Source organism: Cydia amplana, chromosome 13 (assembly GCF_948474715.1).
Source record: "Cydia amplana chromosome 13, ilCydAmpl1.1, whole genome shotgun sequence".
Lineage (NCBI taxonomy): Eukaryota > Metazoa > Arthropoda > Insecta > Lepidoptera > Tortricidae > Cydia > Cydia amplana.
In genome coordinates, this window is record NC_086081.1 from 7,439,424 (window position 1) to 7,454,043 (window position 14,620).

At 36.0% G+C, this 14,620-nt stretch overlaps 1 protein-coding gene across 1 annotated transcript in view; it reads left to right on the forward strand.

Annotated features, from left to right (window-relative positions):
• The first annotated feature begins 277 nt into the window (after nucleotides 1-277).
• The window catches only part of LOC134653406 (B-cell lymphoma/leukemia 11A), a 52,419-nt gene continuing 38,076 nt past the window's right edge, over nucleotides 278-14,620 (forward strand). Inside the window, exon 1 of the mRNA XM_063508756.1 lies at nucleotides 278-1,447. Coding sequence (XP_063364826.1) covers nucleotides 1,411-1,447 — 37 coding nt within the window. The 5' untranslated portion in view covers nucleotides 278-1,410. The remainder of the gene's footprint in view (nucleotides 1,448-14,620) is intronic.

Genomic DNA, 14,620 nt, shown 5'->3' on the forward strand with positions numbered 1-14,620 from the left:
ACTTTCTACCCTATATTGTTCAGTGAACATTTTTTGTCAATAGTCTAATCGAATTTTTACATGCAATTCATGCGACGTCTACGAACACGTGTTGCTACGAGCGTAGCATTCGTAGCGCTACGGGGAGCGATTTGACTAATAGAATAGCATTATAAAATTTTCGTTTCTATCGAGTTCGTCATGTCTTTAGGTTACCTAAATGGTATAAAACTCTGAAAATTTTTGGACCTTAATTTTTTTGTATTTTAAATATACAATACAGTGGATATTGGAGAAAGGATGAGTCTAATAAATCATTTGTTAACCATCTCATTAACGAACTTTTTAATATCTAAGCGGAGACTGACCGCACTTCATAGGTCCGTTCAATTAAAAATTCCATCTCCTAATCGAGTCATGAAATATGCAAGCAAATATTATCCCTTTTCTTTTGTACGCGTTGCATCTTCGCCCCACCCGCGCACGCACACCAACGCACGGCACTTATGATCGCTGGCCGTCTCTGTCGCGCGCGGGCGTTCGCCGCGCGGGAGGGACGCTCGGTCTCGCTCGTTCAGCCGAGGCGGCTGCGACCGCGAGTAACCCCTGGCTATCCTTACGGACTCGCACGCGCCCTCGTCGGCCGGCCGAGCGAGATGGCGCGAGTCGTGGACATGCGGAGGCCGCGGAGCCCTCGCGCGAAGGGACACAGGACAGACGCTCTCGGACATCGGGCGAGAGCGGGCGGCCGGCCGCGCACCTGCTACACCGCTCCGCACACGCGGTACTCGAGCGCGACGACTATATCGTAAACTGAAAATACAACTCCTGAAAATTATTACGTTTTACTCTCTTATCGTTGATTTTAATCTTCTCAAATAAACAATATTAATCCGTCTAATTTGAACATTTTAGTGAACTTTGCGAAAGACAGTGCAACAAATATTTTCGAACAGAAAAGTGAAGAAGTTTTATCATGATATAAAATCTGAAGTGTGACCAACAGCCACGTTCGCCAAATAACGAAATCGCCACTAGGTGTGGATTGATTAGATTACACTGAGACGCTCATTCAAGTGCTGATAAGAACGTATGACCAAATTTTTGCGAATAAACATCCGAAGGGCCAACCGGTGCACAGCAACATGAAAAGAAAAAAGTAAGCAAATTGATAAGTGCAAAATAATTTGCTAAACATGAAAAAGTTACGAAGATGACTAGAAATTTTACGCAAGTTTTCTGCCGTCGGACTTTCGAGTATCCAGTGACATCTCGACCCCGTTATCAAAAACTTTGTAAAACACCGAACGATAAGCCGTCGGGGCTGTGAATGTGAAGTGAAGAACTGTCGCCAGATACCGAAGATATTTAGATAAAATTCTGGTTGATAAAGAAGTTGTTGCAGATCTAAAAATAGGTGACCAAATCAAGATGAGAATCAAGATGCCAGCTGTACGCATCGCGCAAGGTAAGTCACAAATCATTTCACAAATAGATAGTCAATCAACACTATAATCAATGATATCTATTGATAATTATTTTTTGTTTCTGACCAGAATTTAACGTATAATCACTAAACAAAAATAAAAATGCAAAACCAAATTTAAAAGCATATAAATATTTGCAGTAAGATTCCTATTAAATCTCTAATAAGACAATCGCCGTCAAAGGCACGAAATTTAGCGAAACGCCGCACACAGCCGACACAAACAGTGTACCTCGGAGACTCCATTCAGCGCTACGAGCTACTTAATACCCGGGCCCCGTGTCAATATTGACGCAAGACGATTGTGGTCATCGTTGTCCGAGCTGAAAGGGCTTTCATCAGCGGACTGGCTCGCTATGAGAGATAAGGGTGCGCGGTCAAACATGTGTGGAAAGTTTGCAGGAACTTTTTTGATGGAAATTGTGAGATAGGTATTCAAAGCTTAAAATAAAAACAAAAAACAAAGTAAATTATAAGGGATACATACCCTTTCAAAAATAAAAGGATTAATAAATTTTGCCACGCAAAAACACAAATAACAAATAGAATATTAATTGCTTTATATAACTGTAGAAATAATTTATGAATAATTTGCTTCTATACAAACGCATCGAGACAAAAATATTTCACATTTATTTTAAAAACCTTCGGCCTAGAGCCGAGACATTTTGAAAAAATATAATACCTATTTAATGCACGACACTAAATTGATACATTTAAAATAATAAAATAAAAACAGTGACTAAAAAATATATGTCAAACATCAGGTAGATCAACAAGAGACAACCAATTCTAAAATAGGGAGAAAGCTTATTCAAAAAATGCAATAAACTAAAAAATAATAGTAAAATAACAATCCAGTAACCATTGACCACTACACGGGAAACTGTTTTACTTCGTTAACTTGTATTTAGGTAGCATTGTCGCACGTTCCCACTGGCCAACTGTTGTATATTTTAATTGCACATTGTTGCACTACAGATTTCTCATGCTTTACTTTAGCTTAAATTAAACGGACGATATATCTCGTTCTCTGACGGAGATTGTAACTGTTTGTGTTTTGTTTGTAGTGCAAACCTGTGTTTATGCTACTTTGCCTTATTGTTGGTTTAATGCTTAGTTTATTTGTGACATGAGAAAAGAAAGTGTGTTATTTGTAATCGAATTGATAAAGGCAGCAACATTTTCTTTAAAAAGTAGGCACACAAAAATTTCAAAATTATTTATTTGTGGATGTCCAAAATTTTACTTTTATGGGATTTTAAAGAATTGCCCTAAGCGAATTTTGATCAACTTAAAGTGCGTAGTGATTCATTAATATTTCCATTATTGTCTATCAAATATCCTATTCAGTCAAAGACCATATATATCCATATCAATAACCAAGAATATGATCTCTTCTTTTCGATTCTTTAATTACGAAACTAATTAAGGAAATAATAAATAAAGTACAAAAATAATTTTGCATTACAACCAGTTAATTAATCTAAAAGGTTGACATCATAAAATTTAATATTCCATGATTTCTGCGTGCAATACTCATTGAGAGCGGAGCGGTGTGCACGCGCACGGCATCTCAAAGCTGTTATCGCACACATGGGCAATTAGTCCAAGTTGACCGGAGGCGACGGACCACTCTCATTGGTTGCTGCCACCATGACGTCACCGACATCTGCGGCCGTCGCGCCCGATTGGTCGACACGCGTCATTTCGTCGATGACACGTTTGTTCTTATTTTGAACGTAAGAAGTTCGAGGTACTCAGTTTTTGCCGTTCCCAACAATGGAATCTCGAACCCCATTCTTATACTTCAACCAACCTTTTGTGTGTATATACATAGTTATAGCTCACGAAAACGTTGTAATTGCAGGGTACATTTTTTTTGAATTCAAGGATACATTATCATTAACTCTAATTAGGGATGTTGCACTAAATGACACCGTGTCATGGGGCATTAAAAATTAAAACGATCCAGGGACAGGTTTTATCGTAATCCCAATTACGACTAAGGGTAGACACTGAAACCTTTCGGCTTTTTAAAACCCTCCTCAAAAGTGTGAATTCAGGAATCGTAAAATCACTTTATCAGGTACGAGGCTAGACGGGAGACTACGCGGTAACTTTTCAACAAACTTTTAAAAATCAAAGTTAACTTTTGAACGGCGAGCGCGACCCGGCTAAATAAAATATTAAACGTGGGTACAACCTTTTTGCAACGGGCCTTTGTCGCTAATTGATGTGGTTTTTTGTTTGGATATCTGGCTTTTAATTGGTATCGTTTGTTACATGCTGTGACCGTATTCTCCACATCTGTCTTAAAACAGTTTTTTTTAAGTTACTTATACATATTTTTTTTGTTAGATTATTCCTTCGCTAAACGGAGTCAGAAAGTATGATAAATGGACCAATACTTTGATTGCAAAATTATATATTTTTCTTCATAGAAAAATACCTCTTTAAAACAACTAAATATATTACGGTTGTATTTTGTTCCGATGCTATTGGATCCGGTACAAAACTGAATGAACGCTACATAAAAGAGCCGCACGTCAATTTAAACATTGCTTATATCTTGTCCATTCCCGCTTGGCGATTCAATATGTCTTCATTAAGGATATCGCAGAATCGCATTACAACCGGATTTATCGATCACGATGCCATGTTACTTATAGCTCTATCACTGACCTTACCGTAATTATAGTAATTATGGTAATAATTACACTGAATACTGGAAAAACATTTTTTGTATTAACAATTTTATTGTACATAATTGAAAGTATAGTCTAAAGAAAATCAATAAGCCGAGGTCGATGGAAAATTCTTTGTTTTGTGTCCTGCTAATTAAGACGGATAGTAATAAAAAATATGAACATAATTTATGAAAGTATCTTTTAAAATATTTAATATGTCCAGAAACGTCCTATTTTAAAATACTTACAGCAAATAAACTCTCTAAAAATTCACTGAAACTGATCACTTATTATAAATTGCATGTAGTTATGCAGCTACATACGCAATCGTGGGAAAGAATCAAGAGTCCCATCTCTTACAAATGCAAGTCGAAGAAGAGCACCAATAAATTGAATTCGTCAAGAGAACATATAAATTTAGCAATCGACATCTTTACATTAGAGCGGAACAAGGACAGGAGAAAGGAGACAACCCGGGAACTGGCAGTTGATATTTAAATTATGGGAATCAAGTTAATTTTCGAATTTAGAATAATGATTCAGCGGACGGCGGCCACCCGTTTTGAATTTCGATCGAAGTGGACCGGCTACGTTTTTTTTTAAATGTCCGCAGCGATCGGCATTCTGCATTTGTGATTCTTAAGATAAAGACGTATGGATTTACATATGTTATGTCAATGGAGGTCCTGGCAACATTTAAATTGGATTTATTAGTCCGGTCCTATTAAGCAGTACAAAACGACGTTGGGGGCATTATTAAAAAGATATAGTATTTCAATCGATCGACATTTATATTATTAATCACGGGAAATAAAGGAAATCGGATGACCAAAAAGGTTACGTTGTACATTTGGGATTAACAAACAATTCATTGACAGAGAAAAGGATTACCCCTGTTAACAATACAAATCGTGTTGCAAACAATAAAAACAGTAGCTAAACATCTTTGTGAACGGTTTAGACTTAATCTTGGGATGTAGATGCAACGGATGATAATACACCTTCAGTAACTTATCGCGTACAAGAAATCGGTGCTCATTGTGACCACTTATTTGTTAGCGTTATTCGAAGTATTGATTTTGATCATCAAATTAGAAAGTTTAAACTGATTTGTTTCGATATCTAAATATAAACCTTCCCTGGCTTTATTTAAAACCAGTATGGCGTTATATTTATCGTATATAGCAATCCTTAAATTCTAACAGACTCATTTAACAAATTATCGTAATGCGTTGCTTTAAAAGAGGCCATTGTATTTCATCCCGGGGCAAATCTTTGACCAATGTCCGCCCATTAGGCTCAATTACGGGGCATACGAAAATAAATACTCGGCCAAAATACAATGGGATAAAAAATGTTCATAACAAGAATTAATTTATTGTTAGTCCGCGATCAATAGCCGGGAGTGGGTGGACAGTCTCTCAAGTCCATCTTTGTCAAGCTTTAATACCAATTTGTTATTGTCGGCCTTTCAATGTTAGAGCCGATTTAAAGTTTGGTAGGTGTTATTAGGCTGAGACGTGTCGACAGATTGAAGGTGTTAGCTTTTGGAGCACTGCCTTGCAACACACTTGAAAGGTTGATATATAAAAAGGTCATTCGAAATGATACTAATAGTTGGGCTGTTAGAAAAAAGTCAGTGGACACATTTTAAAACGCATCAAATAGCCAAAGAAAGGATGTAAAGATTTATCAAATTCATAAAGGTTGACAATGGGCCCAAGACCGACTTGGATAGAGGCACCTGAAGCTCCAATATTTTCCCATGGTCAAACTCCTATAAACACCTCGACAAAAAATACACAGTGGTCCTTTGACAAACAATTGGTCAAAAGATTTTTTTTGGGCAAAACAGGCTCACACACCCACATACTGCCCGATAACGTTTCTACAATGCCGAATGGGGTTGGTTTCCGAAGCATAGGCAAAATAACTATTGTGTGTCATTATGCGTTCCTTTCATCAATTTTACTAGAAAAGGGTTTACAAGTGTCACTTTCTACATTTTTTTGCTATTGTGTTTTAATCGACGGCTGCTGTATTGTACGGTTCAGGTTTATTCTGATCGTTGATTGTGATCATTCTGATTCAAATCTGTACTTCATCTATCGATAAAAATATGGATAAACAAATTTAATATTTTGTAGCTTTATCTTTAACTAAGACCTAATAGTTTATTTTTATAGACAGTTTGTAAAATTTCATAAATCTGCGTAACTTGCTTGTCGGTACGTACAAATTTTACTTTGTAATGACGATTTTTTTCCGATTCTACAGTTTTATCCCAGTATTATTCAACGAAATCAGTTTTTTTCTTTATTCTACCTGATCTTTACATAGCCCGTGATCTTCGGATTCCTGACCCTTGTCCAAAGCCTTTTGATACGACGTCGGATCGTGTTCTGTGCCATATTCACCACACATCACGGACGTATTTAATAGAGCGCGCTATTGAATTACATCCATTTTCGATTCGCAAAAGGATGTTTTTTCAGTTTGCGCGCGTAAACAAACGAACGCTTACCATTTTTTGTCTTCTGCTGCATTCCTTAGGAGTTGACTAAGTTTAATACGTAAAAGTTCTTAATACATATTACCAGAGTTTATAAAAATACCATTAAAAAAGCAAATTATCAATAAAATGTGTTAAATTTGAAGTAGGTACCGAAATATATTGATTTAAACTAACAGGATTTTCACTCATACTTTTATAACTACCACAGGACTTAATCGCGTAAGACTTACGTTTATTTATGGCCTGACAAGAAGATGCTGATACAATTCCTCGCCAGTCTGCCTGTGACCACGAACGTAATGTCACGTTCGAAACGTCAGGCCATAAATAAACGTAAGTCTTATGCGATTAAGTCCCGTGTGGTAGTTATAAAAGTATAGGTACCGAAACTTACACCGCCACCAATTAAGTTTAGACAAATATATCAAAATGATAGCACGACAAAGCAATTAAATCCACATCATTCATTCGAATATCGTCGCTAAAACATTAATCGTATTTAGTCAAAGCATAGGGCAAAGTATTATAAATCTAACAACCGCCCACGACACCAGAACAATACCAACACACGAAACAACACAACATAAATCATAAGCGAACATCGACTATCGTCTTTCACTGGGCCCTGTGTTGATGATTTTTAACACCCACTTTATCTTAAACGGAACAATAACTTGTGATAATGTGATAGAATTGAATTAGAAGGCGTGATGAAGGATATATTATCATTGTTCCATAAATCAGATCTTTGGAACCTAAATAATCACAAAAGCAATTGCAAAAATAATTGAACAAACGAGGATAGAAACTAAGCGCTCTTCATCTTAGATTTACTCAACATGTTAAAGTTACCTATATTCCATTTCAGACAGCAAGCAGCAACTGCATGTTCCGTTGAAATTTAATTTGAATTTGAGTTCAAATTGAAGTTTACATCGGAAGCGTCGTCGTACGGTCTTGTCTTTTCTCCTGTCATTTAAAATTGAGCCTTTTACTTAAATTTTTAATGTATCAGTATTAGAGGGAGCAAGTGATATTGCTATCTCATTCTACCGCATGGCTGTGTCCCTTGGAGTGGCCGGCGTTGGCCCATCGTGTAGAGGAGCCATGATATGAACGTACAGGCATAGCCTGCAGTCTAAAATGGAATAACACTACAAATGAAAATTGTTATAATAATGTAGAACAGAAGGTTTACAAGACATACAACTACAAAAACCTACGCGAAAATGTAAATTTGACTGACAAAGTTCAATTCAAACTACACAATACCAGTAATCGCAAACAGTCACTCGGTCCAAATGATATTGAATCCCAATCCTAGGTGTTGCATTACCGACTACACTGTTAGCACGCAAGTCGCAACACTCGCAAGTCGCAACATTGTAGAAGTGGTCGTCCACTTTCCTCTAGTAGTTAAAGAAGGTAGTGGACACCTTATGAAATGAAATGAAATGAAATGAAATGAAATGAAATATTTTTATTTCGAACATGTAGTCCATATATAGGGTTAGGTATTACAATGACTTATATCTATTGTTAGTATTATAATTAAGACAAAACAAACAAAAAAAATAAAACATTTATAGCTTTCGCGGCGGAACAGCAACAGGTGAGTGTAGTAGTGATGGGTAGGACATCAATTTAAAATGAGTTTGTATGAGTACCTCATTTTATAAAATGAGGTGCTACAATGTCTTACTTCAAATGAGGTGAGGTACTAGCATATTTTCAGCGTCGACTATTCCATTAATTCCAACGGCGACAAAAATATTTAATGTATATACATATTTATGTATTCATCACTTCCTTTATAAATAAATAAATAGTAACATTTAATTGGAGTTCAATTCTGGAGGTTAAGAATTGAACTTTTAGGAGAAAGATAATTTTAGAATCAAGTAAAATGAATAGAGGAGTGAAGTAAGACATTTTTGCGGTACGAAGTACTGCGACAAATTGACAAAATGAGTGGTACAAATGAGGTGCCTCACGAGTGAGCGACTCAACACTAGAGTGTAGCTGCACACACCGCTTGACCAGAAGCGAGTCCCAACGCTGCGCCAGCGTATTTAGGATGCTGTTCGTGCTGCTTCGGCTGCGATTGAGGAGTGACGCGCATCGCTTTCTCATTATGGCGAAAAAACAGTATGTACGAGCCTCAGCAAACATTGCTGAGGCGCTACAATACCGCGGCAACCTAAACAGCATCCTAAATGCATCATTGTACTGGACACGCAGAGCGCCGTACGCCCGCTGCGTAAAATTAGCCCACAGACCCGCACGTGGCTTATGCCTTCTTCATAAAAACGTAGGTAGTCCTTATATTCCTCACTGAATATTATCATGACGACCGGTCTGGCCTAGTGGGTAGTGACCCTGCCTGTGAAGCCGCGGTCCTGGGTTCGAATCCCAGTAAGGGCATTTATTTGTGTGATGTGCACAGATATTTGTTCCTGAGTCATGGTTGTTTTATATGTATTTAAGTATTTGTATATTATATATATCGTTGTCTGAGTACCCACAACACAAGCTTTCTTGAGCTTACCGTGGGGCTTAGTCAATTTGTGTAATAATGTCCTATAATATTTATTTATTATAGAAGGAATTTTTACACATTTTGATTTAATTACATTACCTATACACGGTTATGCTCCTTGGTTTGATTTAAGTAGATAACTTCGTTTAAATAATTATTTAATATGAAAGTTTTTTTCTCAATGATTAAAATCCGAAAAAGAAACAAATAAATAATATAATAAAATAATAATATTTTTTTTAGACAAAGTCCATAGTAACATAGCATAGCTATGGATAATTATGTAAAAAACATTATCCATGATGTCAATATCCAAAGAGGAAAATAAGGTCTACGTTTGTATTAAGAAGCGGTCGTCCACTTTCCTCTTAGCATACATGTAGCATAGTTAGAGGGTCAGAGGTGGAGCTCTAACATTATTTGAAGTCATGTGGGTTAAGTAGGAGTCTAGGTAGTGATTTTTTTTGCAATCTCTTTGAGATACTGAAGTATTGAACAGAGAGATAATGCATCGTCGCTTAAGAATATCTAAAGAGTGTAAAGGTGCATTTCTGACTGCACTAGCTGTATGCAAGTCGTAAGATTGTAGTTAGCATGGGCATAGGTTAGTTACAGGGTCACAGTTGCTAGCAAATCTAACTTCAGTGAAGACATCTGTGTTTAAAATCTACAGATTCTTGATGCGCTTTCGATATGCCCTTTGAATGGGTTAATTAGCAATAGCCTACGGTAAAAATCACCCAGAATCTATGCTCCATCACACGCTCACGCCCCAGCGGCATACGGTCGTAACTGCATTTGTATGCTGGGAGCTTTCCCATACCGGGCACTCGTGACCGCTCGCCTTGTTACCGATGACCTGCGCCGAGATTATGCACTTACATCCGTCTGTGCGATGACTGTTTAATTGAGGCCATGTGAGTACGAAACAAAGGTTTCGCGCGTTTATGGCGAGAGGAGATTAACTTTCTTGCTTTATGACCGGTTTAGTAAAAATGGCGTAAAGATATGAAATGTTGTGAAGAGTAGGCATTATTTACTTTGCGATGACATTATCAGTTCTGCTATAAATGAACAAAATAGAGTGTGACGATAAGTGTAATATTATTTAGGATTGCCGTGATGTCTAGAGGTTAGATATAGAAATTTTGGATATACATTTTTTCAAAATTTAATTTATCTTTCTCGTACCTACACCAATATTGTACAATTATACAAAGTGAACTTAATAGCATAACGCATTATTTATCTGACTACCAGTCAATTTAAAGACCATCTTACCAGATTTAAAAATATTTTTGGTGCAGTTCAGAATTACACTCTAGGTATAGGTAGGTATATCTTTTGGCTCAATGTTTATATTTAGTGTTTCTTTTTTACTCTTACAGGTCATTCGGAAGGCATTTATATGTGGATGTGACCGCTCATTGTTTCGGATGACCTGGGATTTTGCACTTACATCTTCGTGCACGGTGTCCGTTTAATTGAGGTCACACTAAAACAAAGCTTACGCGACTTTATGACCCATAACTTTCTTATGGTTTACGAGGGAAAATGTTTATAAACAATAAAAAAATTAAACGTTATTATAACGATTATATTAAAGTGTTTAAATAAAGATTATATTGAAGTACCTAAATGTGTTTAAAAAATACAGGGCTCTACTGCTTAACAAAAAGTCATATTTCCATACCAGTTTGAAAATCACATAAAAAAGCAAAATTTAATTATGCTTTACTCAAAATGCCAATGGTCTATCTCTCCATGGGTTGTTTGTAAAAATATAATTTTATTAGAACTTTATAAACATGAAACATAATAACTCAATCCCTTTCTTTATTGTAACAGGATTTTGAAATCATATTTTTTTCTAAAATAATAGCCATCTTTATTAATATAATCAACAGTGTAGTAATACCAATAAAAAATATACACTTAGTGAAAATTGAGCTGCGGTCACTAGTGTGAGGAGAAAAGCATCGATAATTTCATTTATCGACATATGAGCTCTCTGTCTGTCATTAAATTTTGCCCCCAATATTCCTATGTGTGGCCATACATCTCTTTAACTTACGAATACGAAAGTAGTTACTGAAGATTAGCACGCAGGCGTGTCATTCCTATCTCTCGGGCTAGTTCGACATTTGAATGGACCAGTATACGAGTGCTCTCTAATTACGCATGTCTATCATGGTTCTCAAGACCAAGTTACAGTGGTGAACGCGATAGCTCGGTTCTATGCTCTCGCGCAACTAAATCGGCGCGGGCGGCGATAAATTTGAAGCGATGCGCGATCGCCTGATAACCGCCGACTGAGCCGCCATTGTTTGTTGGGAACGGATTGAAACTTTTGAATTAAATGGAAGCATTTTTAAATGCGCTATCCATTGGGGTCATTGTTATTACCGGGGTGTTAGATGATGCAGCTTTCTTTAAAAAAAATACAACAAAAATCATATTTTTTATATGAATTTGTACTTACATATATTTCAATTAAAAAGTACATAGGGGTAATTCGCCAGTAACTGGCTACCTATTAGTAGCTGGCGATCCTAAACTAAAAATGATTCTATTCACCTATAAACAGAATTCAAATTTAGTATAAGCAGCCTTCAATAACTAGCACCTTAAACTAAACTAAATTCTGTTTATAGGTGAATAGAATCATTTTTAGTTTAGGGTGGCCATAGCAGGTGGCCAGTTACTGGCGAATTACCCTATATGGTAGAAATTTTAATTAAGTACATACCTACATTATTTTATTAATTACACTACAATACAAAAATATATATATTTATTTTATTAAAATAAATATTAAAAAAAAAATTAAATAAATCAAACAGCTAAATTATGAAGTTAATTACACTACATAATTATAGTTCTACGGTAAAAGATGTTTTTTCCAAGAAGAAAATCAAAGTGAACCTTTTTCGTGCATTGAAATGTTATAGGTAAGTACCTATATTAACACCATTTTTAGCTCAAATCAGATAAGCTGTACTTACATTGCCTTCTCCATCTATTCCTAACTCCGTGATGCGAATTGCAAGGCATTAAGCGACTTAATTCACGCCACGGTAATTGGTTTCATCAACGTACCTCGCCCATTCCGACCAGCGTAACCTGACCCTTCCCTAACCGTCAATATTAGTACCGACAGCGCTTAGTTTCATATCGATACATTTAGGGGCCTCCTTATGCTGGGCGTGAAAGATTAATCGAGATGTAGGAAATGATCGATGAGAACGATGCGACCTCAGGTTTTTATGGGTGTATAGAAAATCTGCGAACACGGAAGGCTTTTTTGAAAAAGTTTGTATGGATAGGGAATATAATTTTCTTATACTATCATTACTTTATAAAATACTAGCCCCGCCCCGGCTTTGCACGGGTTAACAACAGAGATGTGAAAAATACTTTATAAAAAGTATTTAAATACAAAATACAAATACTTCCTTGATATACTATTTCAAATGCAAAATACAAAATAGTTTTTGAATTTGTATTTAAAATATAAAATACAAAATAGGTATTTTCAAAATACTTTTTAAAAATACAAATACTTTGCGATAGAAGGTACTCTGAATAGTGAATACCTAGTCTGAATTAAAAAGTATTACTCAGAATATCCGAATTGAAAAGACTCTCTTCATTCTTTGAAAACAGTGTGTTAATCAGTCGTCTATCTAAAGTGAAAATTTCTAGTTGTTTGCTCATATTAACCGGAAGGATGGATGGATGATGGTTTATAACGGACAATTTTTAAAAGCATTAATTTAGATTTGTAATGTTTTACAGCTAGTATAATGCCTCTCGTTAGTGTGATGAAAACGTCTCGTTTGTGCAGAAAAGTTTCATCAGGGCAGAAAAGTTTGTTCTCCTCTCGTACCTTGAAACCCTCGCAACACTCAAGATTCCACTTTTTTAACCACTCGGTACGCTTGTGGTCATGTGCGACGTTACTAAACAGATTCAACAGTATGAGAGAGTTGCCAGGATTGTAACATCAGAAGAGATTGTAACTCCTACCTACATTACCTACTATAAAGTATTTTGTATTTTGAAAATAGAAAATAGGTCCCAAAAACTATTTCAAATAAAATACAAAATAGTTTTCTTCAAAAGGTATTTAAATACAAAATACAAAATAGGTATTTTGCATTTAGTATTTGCATTTTAAATACAAGTATTTCAAATAAGTCACATCTCTGGTTAACAAATTATACATAAACCTTCCTTTTGAATCACTCTATCTACTCCAAAAAACCGTATCAAAATCCGTTGCGTAGTTTTAAAGATCTAAGTATACATAGGGACAGACAGCGGAAAGCGACTTTGTTTTATATGTAGTGACTCACGGCGGGATAAAATAACTAACTGTAATTTAGGTGTCTATTATTTAAGAATAATACTATTTTAATAAAGTACCTACCTACTCTAGAATCAATTATGCTTTATGGAACCGTTACCGACTGTTTACAGTGTATAATTATAAAACTAATGTAAGGTAACTAATGAAAACTTAAATTCTTAGTATTTGCAAAGCACTTCTATTGGTCTAATAAGACATGTCAAAAAAAATGCAGATGTAAAATAACACCGCAATGTCAGCAAACGTCCCACGCTGTCTTGCGAAGATACCGCAACCCTTTTAGAATCCTACACAATACCAACAAAAGATTACTTGACCAGAATCAGAGCATTTGGGAAAGTTTTTTTTGCAAACATGATAAATTGATTCCATGGTCCTTCCGCTTATAAATGCGTGAGATGGGAAACCATTAATTAGAACGACTCTGTTGCTGATGAAGCTAATTAAATTAATTTGGTTATTTATTATTCACTTTTTATCTTTTTAATCTTAAGTTAGGTTATTTATAACATGGATATAAAAGTAAAATATAAAAACACTTACAAAACAATAAAAAATACATATAAACACATTATAAAAAACCTAACCTAGGGTGCCGCCAGCAGCGGGGCAAGGCCCAAGCTGCCGGTGGTCAGGGCCGCAGAGAGAGGAACCGGCGCGGCGGACTATCCGCGCCGTGTCCAAGATCACCGCCTTCTGCATCTGGCCCTTGATCCAACCACCTAGCGAGAGTCTTTCAAGATGTTGGTCGAGACTCTTCGCTATTAGACCGTTCACTGAAACGACTATCGGGACAATTTATTATTATCGTTATTTGACTTCATAAATTATTAAAAAAAATTGCGAGCGTAAATCAAATTTACATTTAGAGTTATGGCACGGTATTATCATAAACACCAATAATTTAAATACCTATATTAATCCGTCTCAATCTCAATATTAAAGAGTGTCATTAATGATATTGTGGAACCACAATCAAGTAAAGTACAAAATATGCACTACTTTTTTGAAATTAACTTTCGAAAAACGCATTATTTAC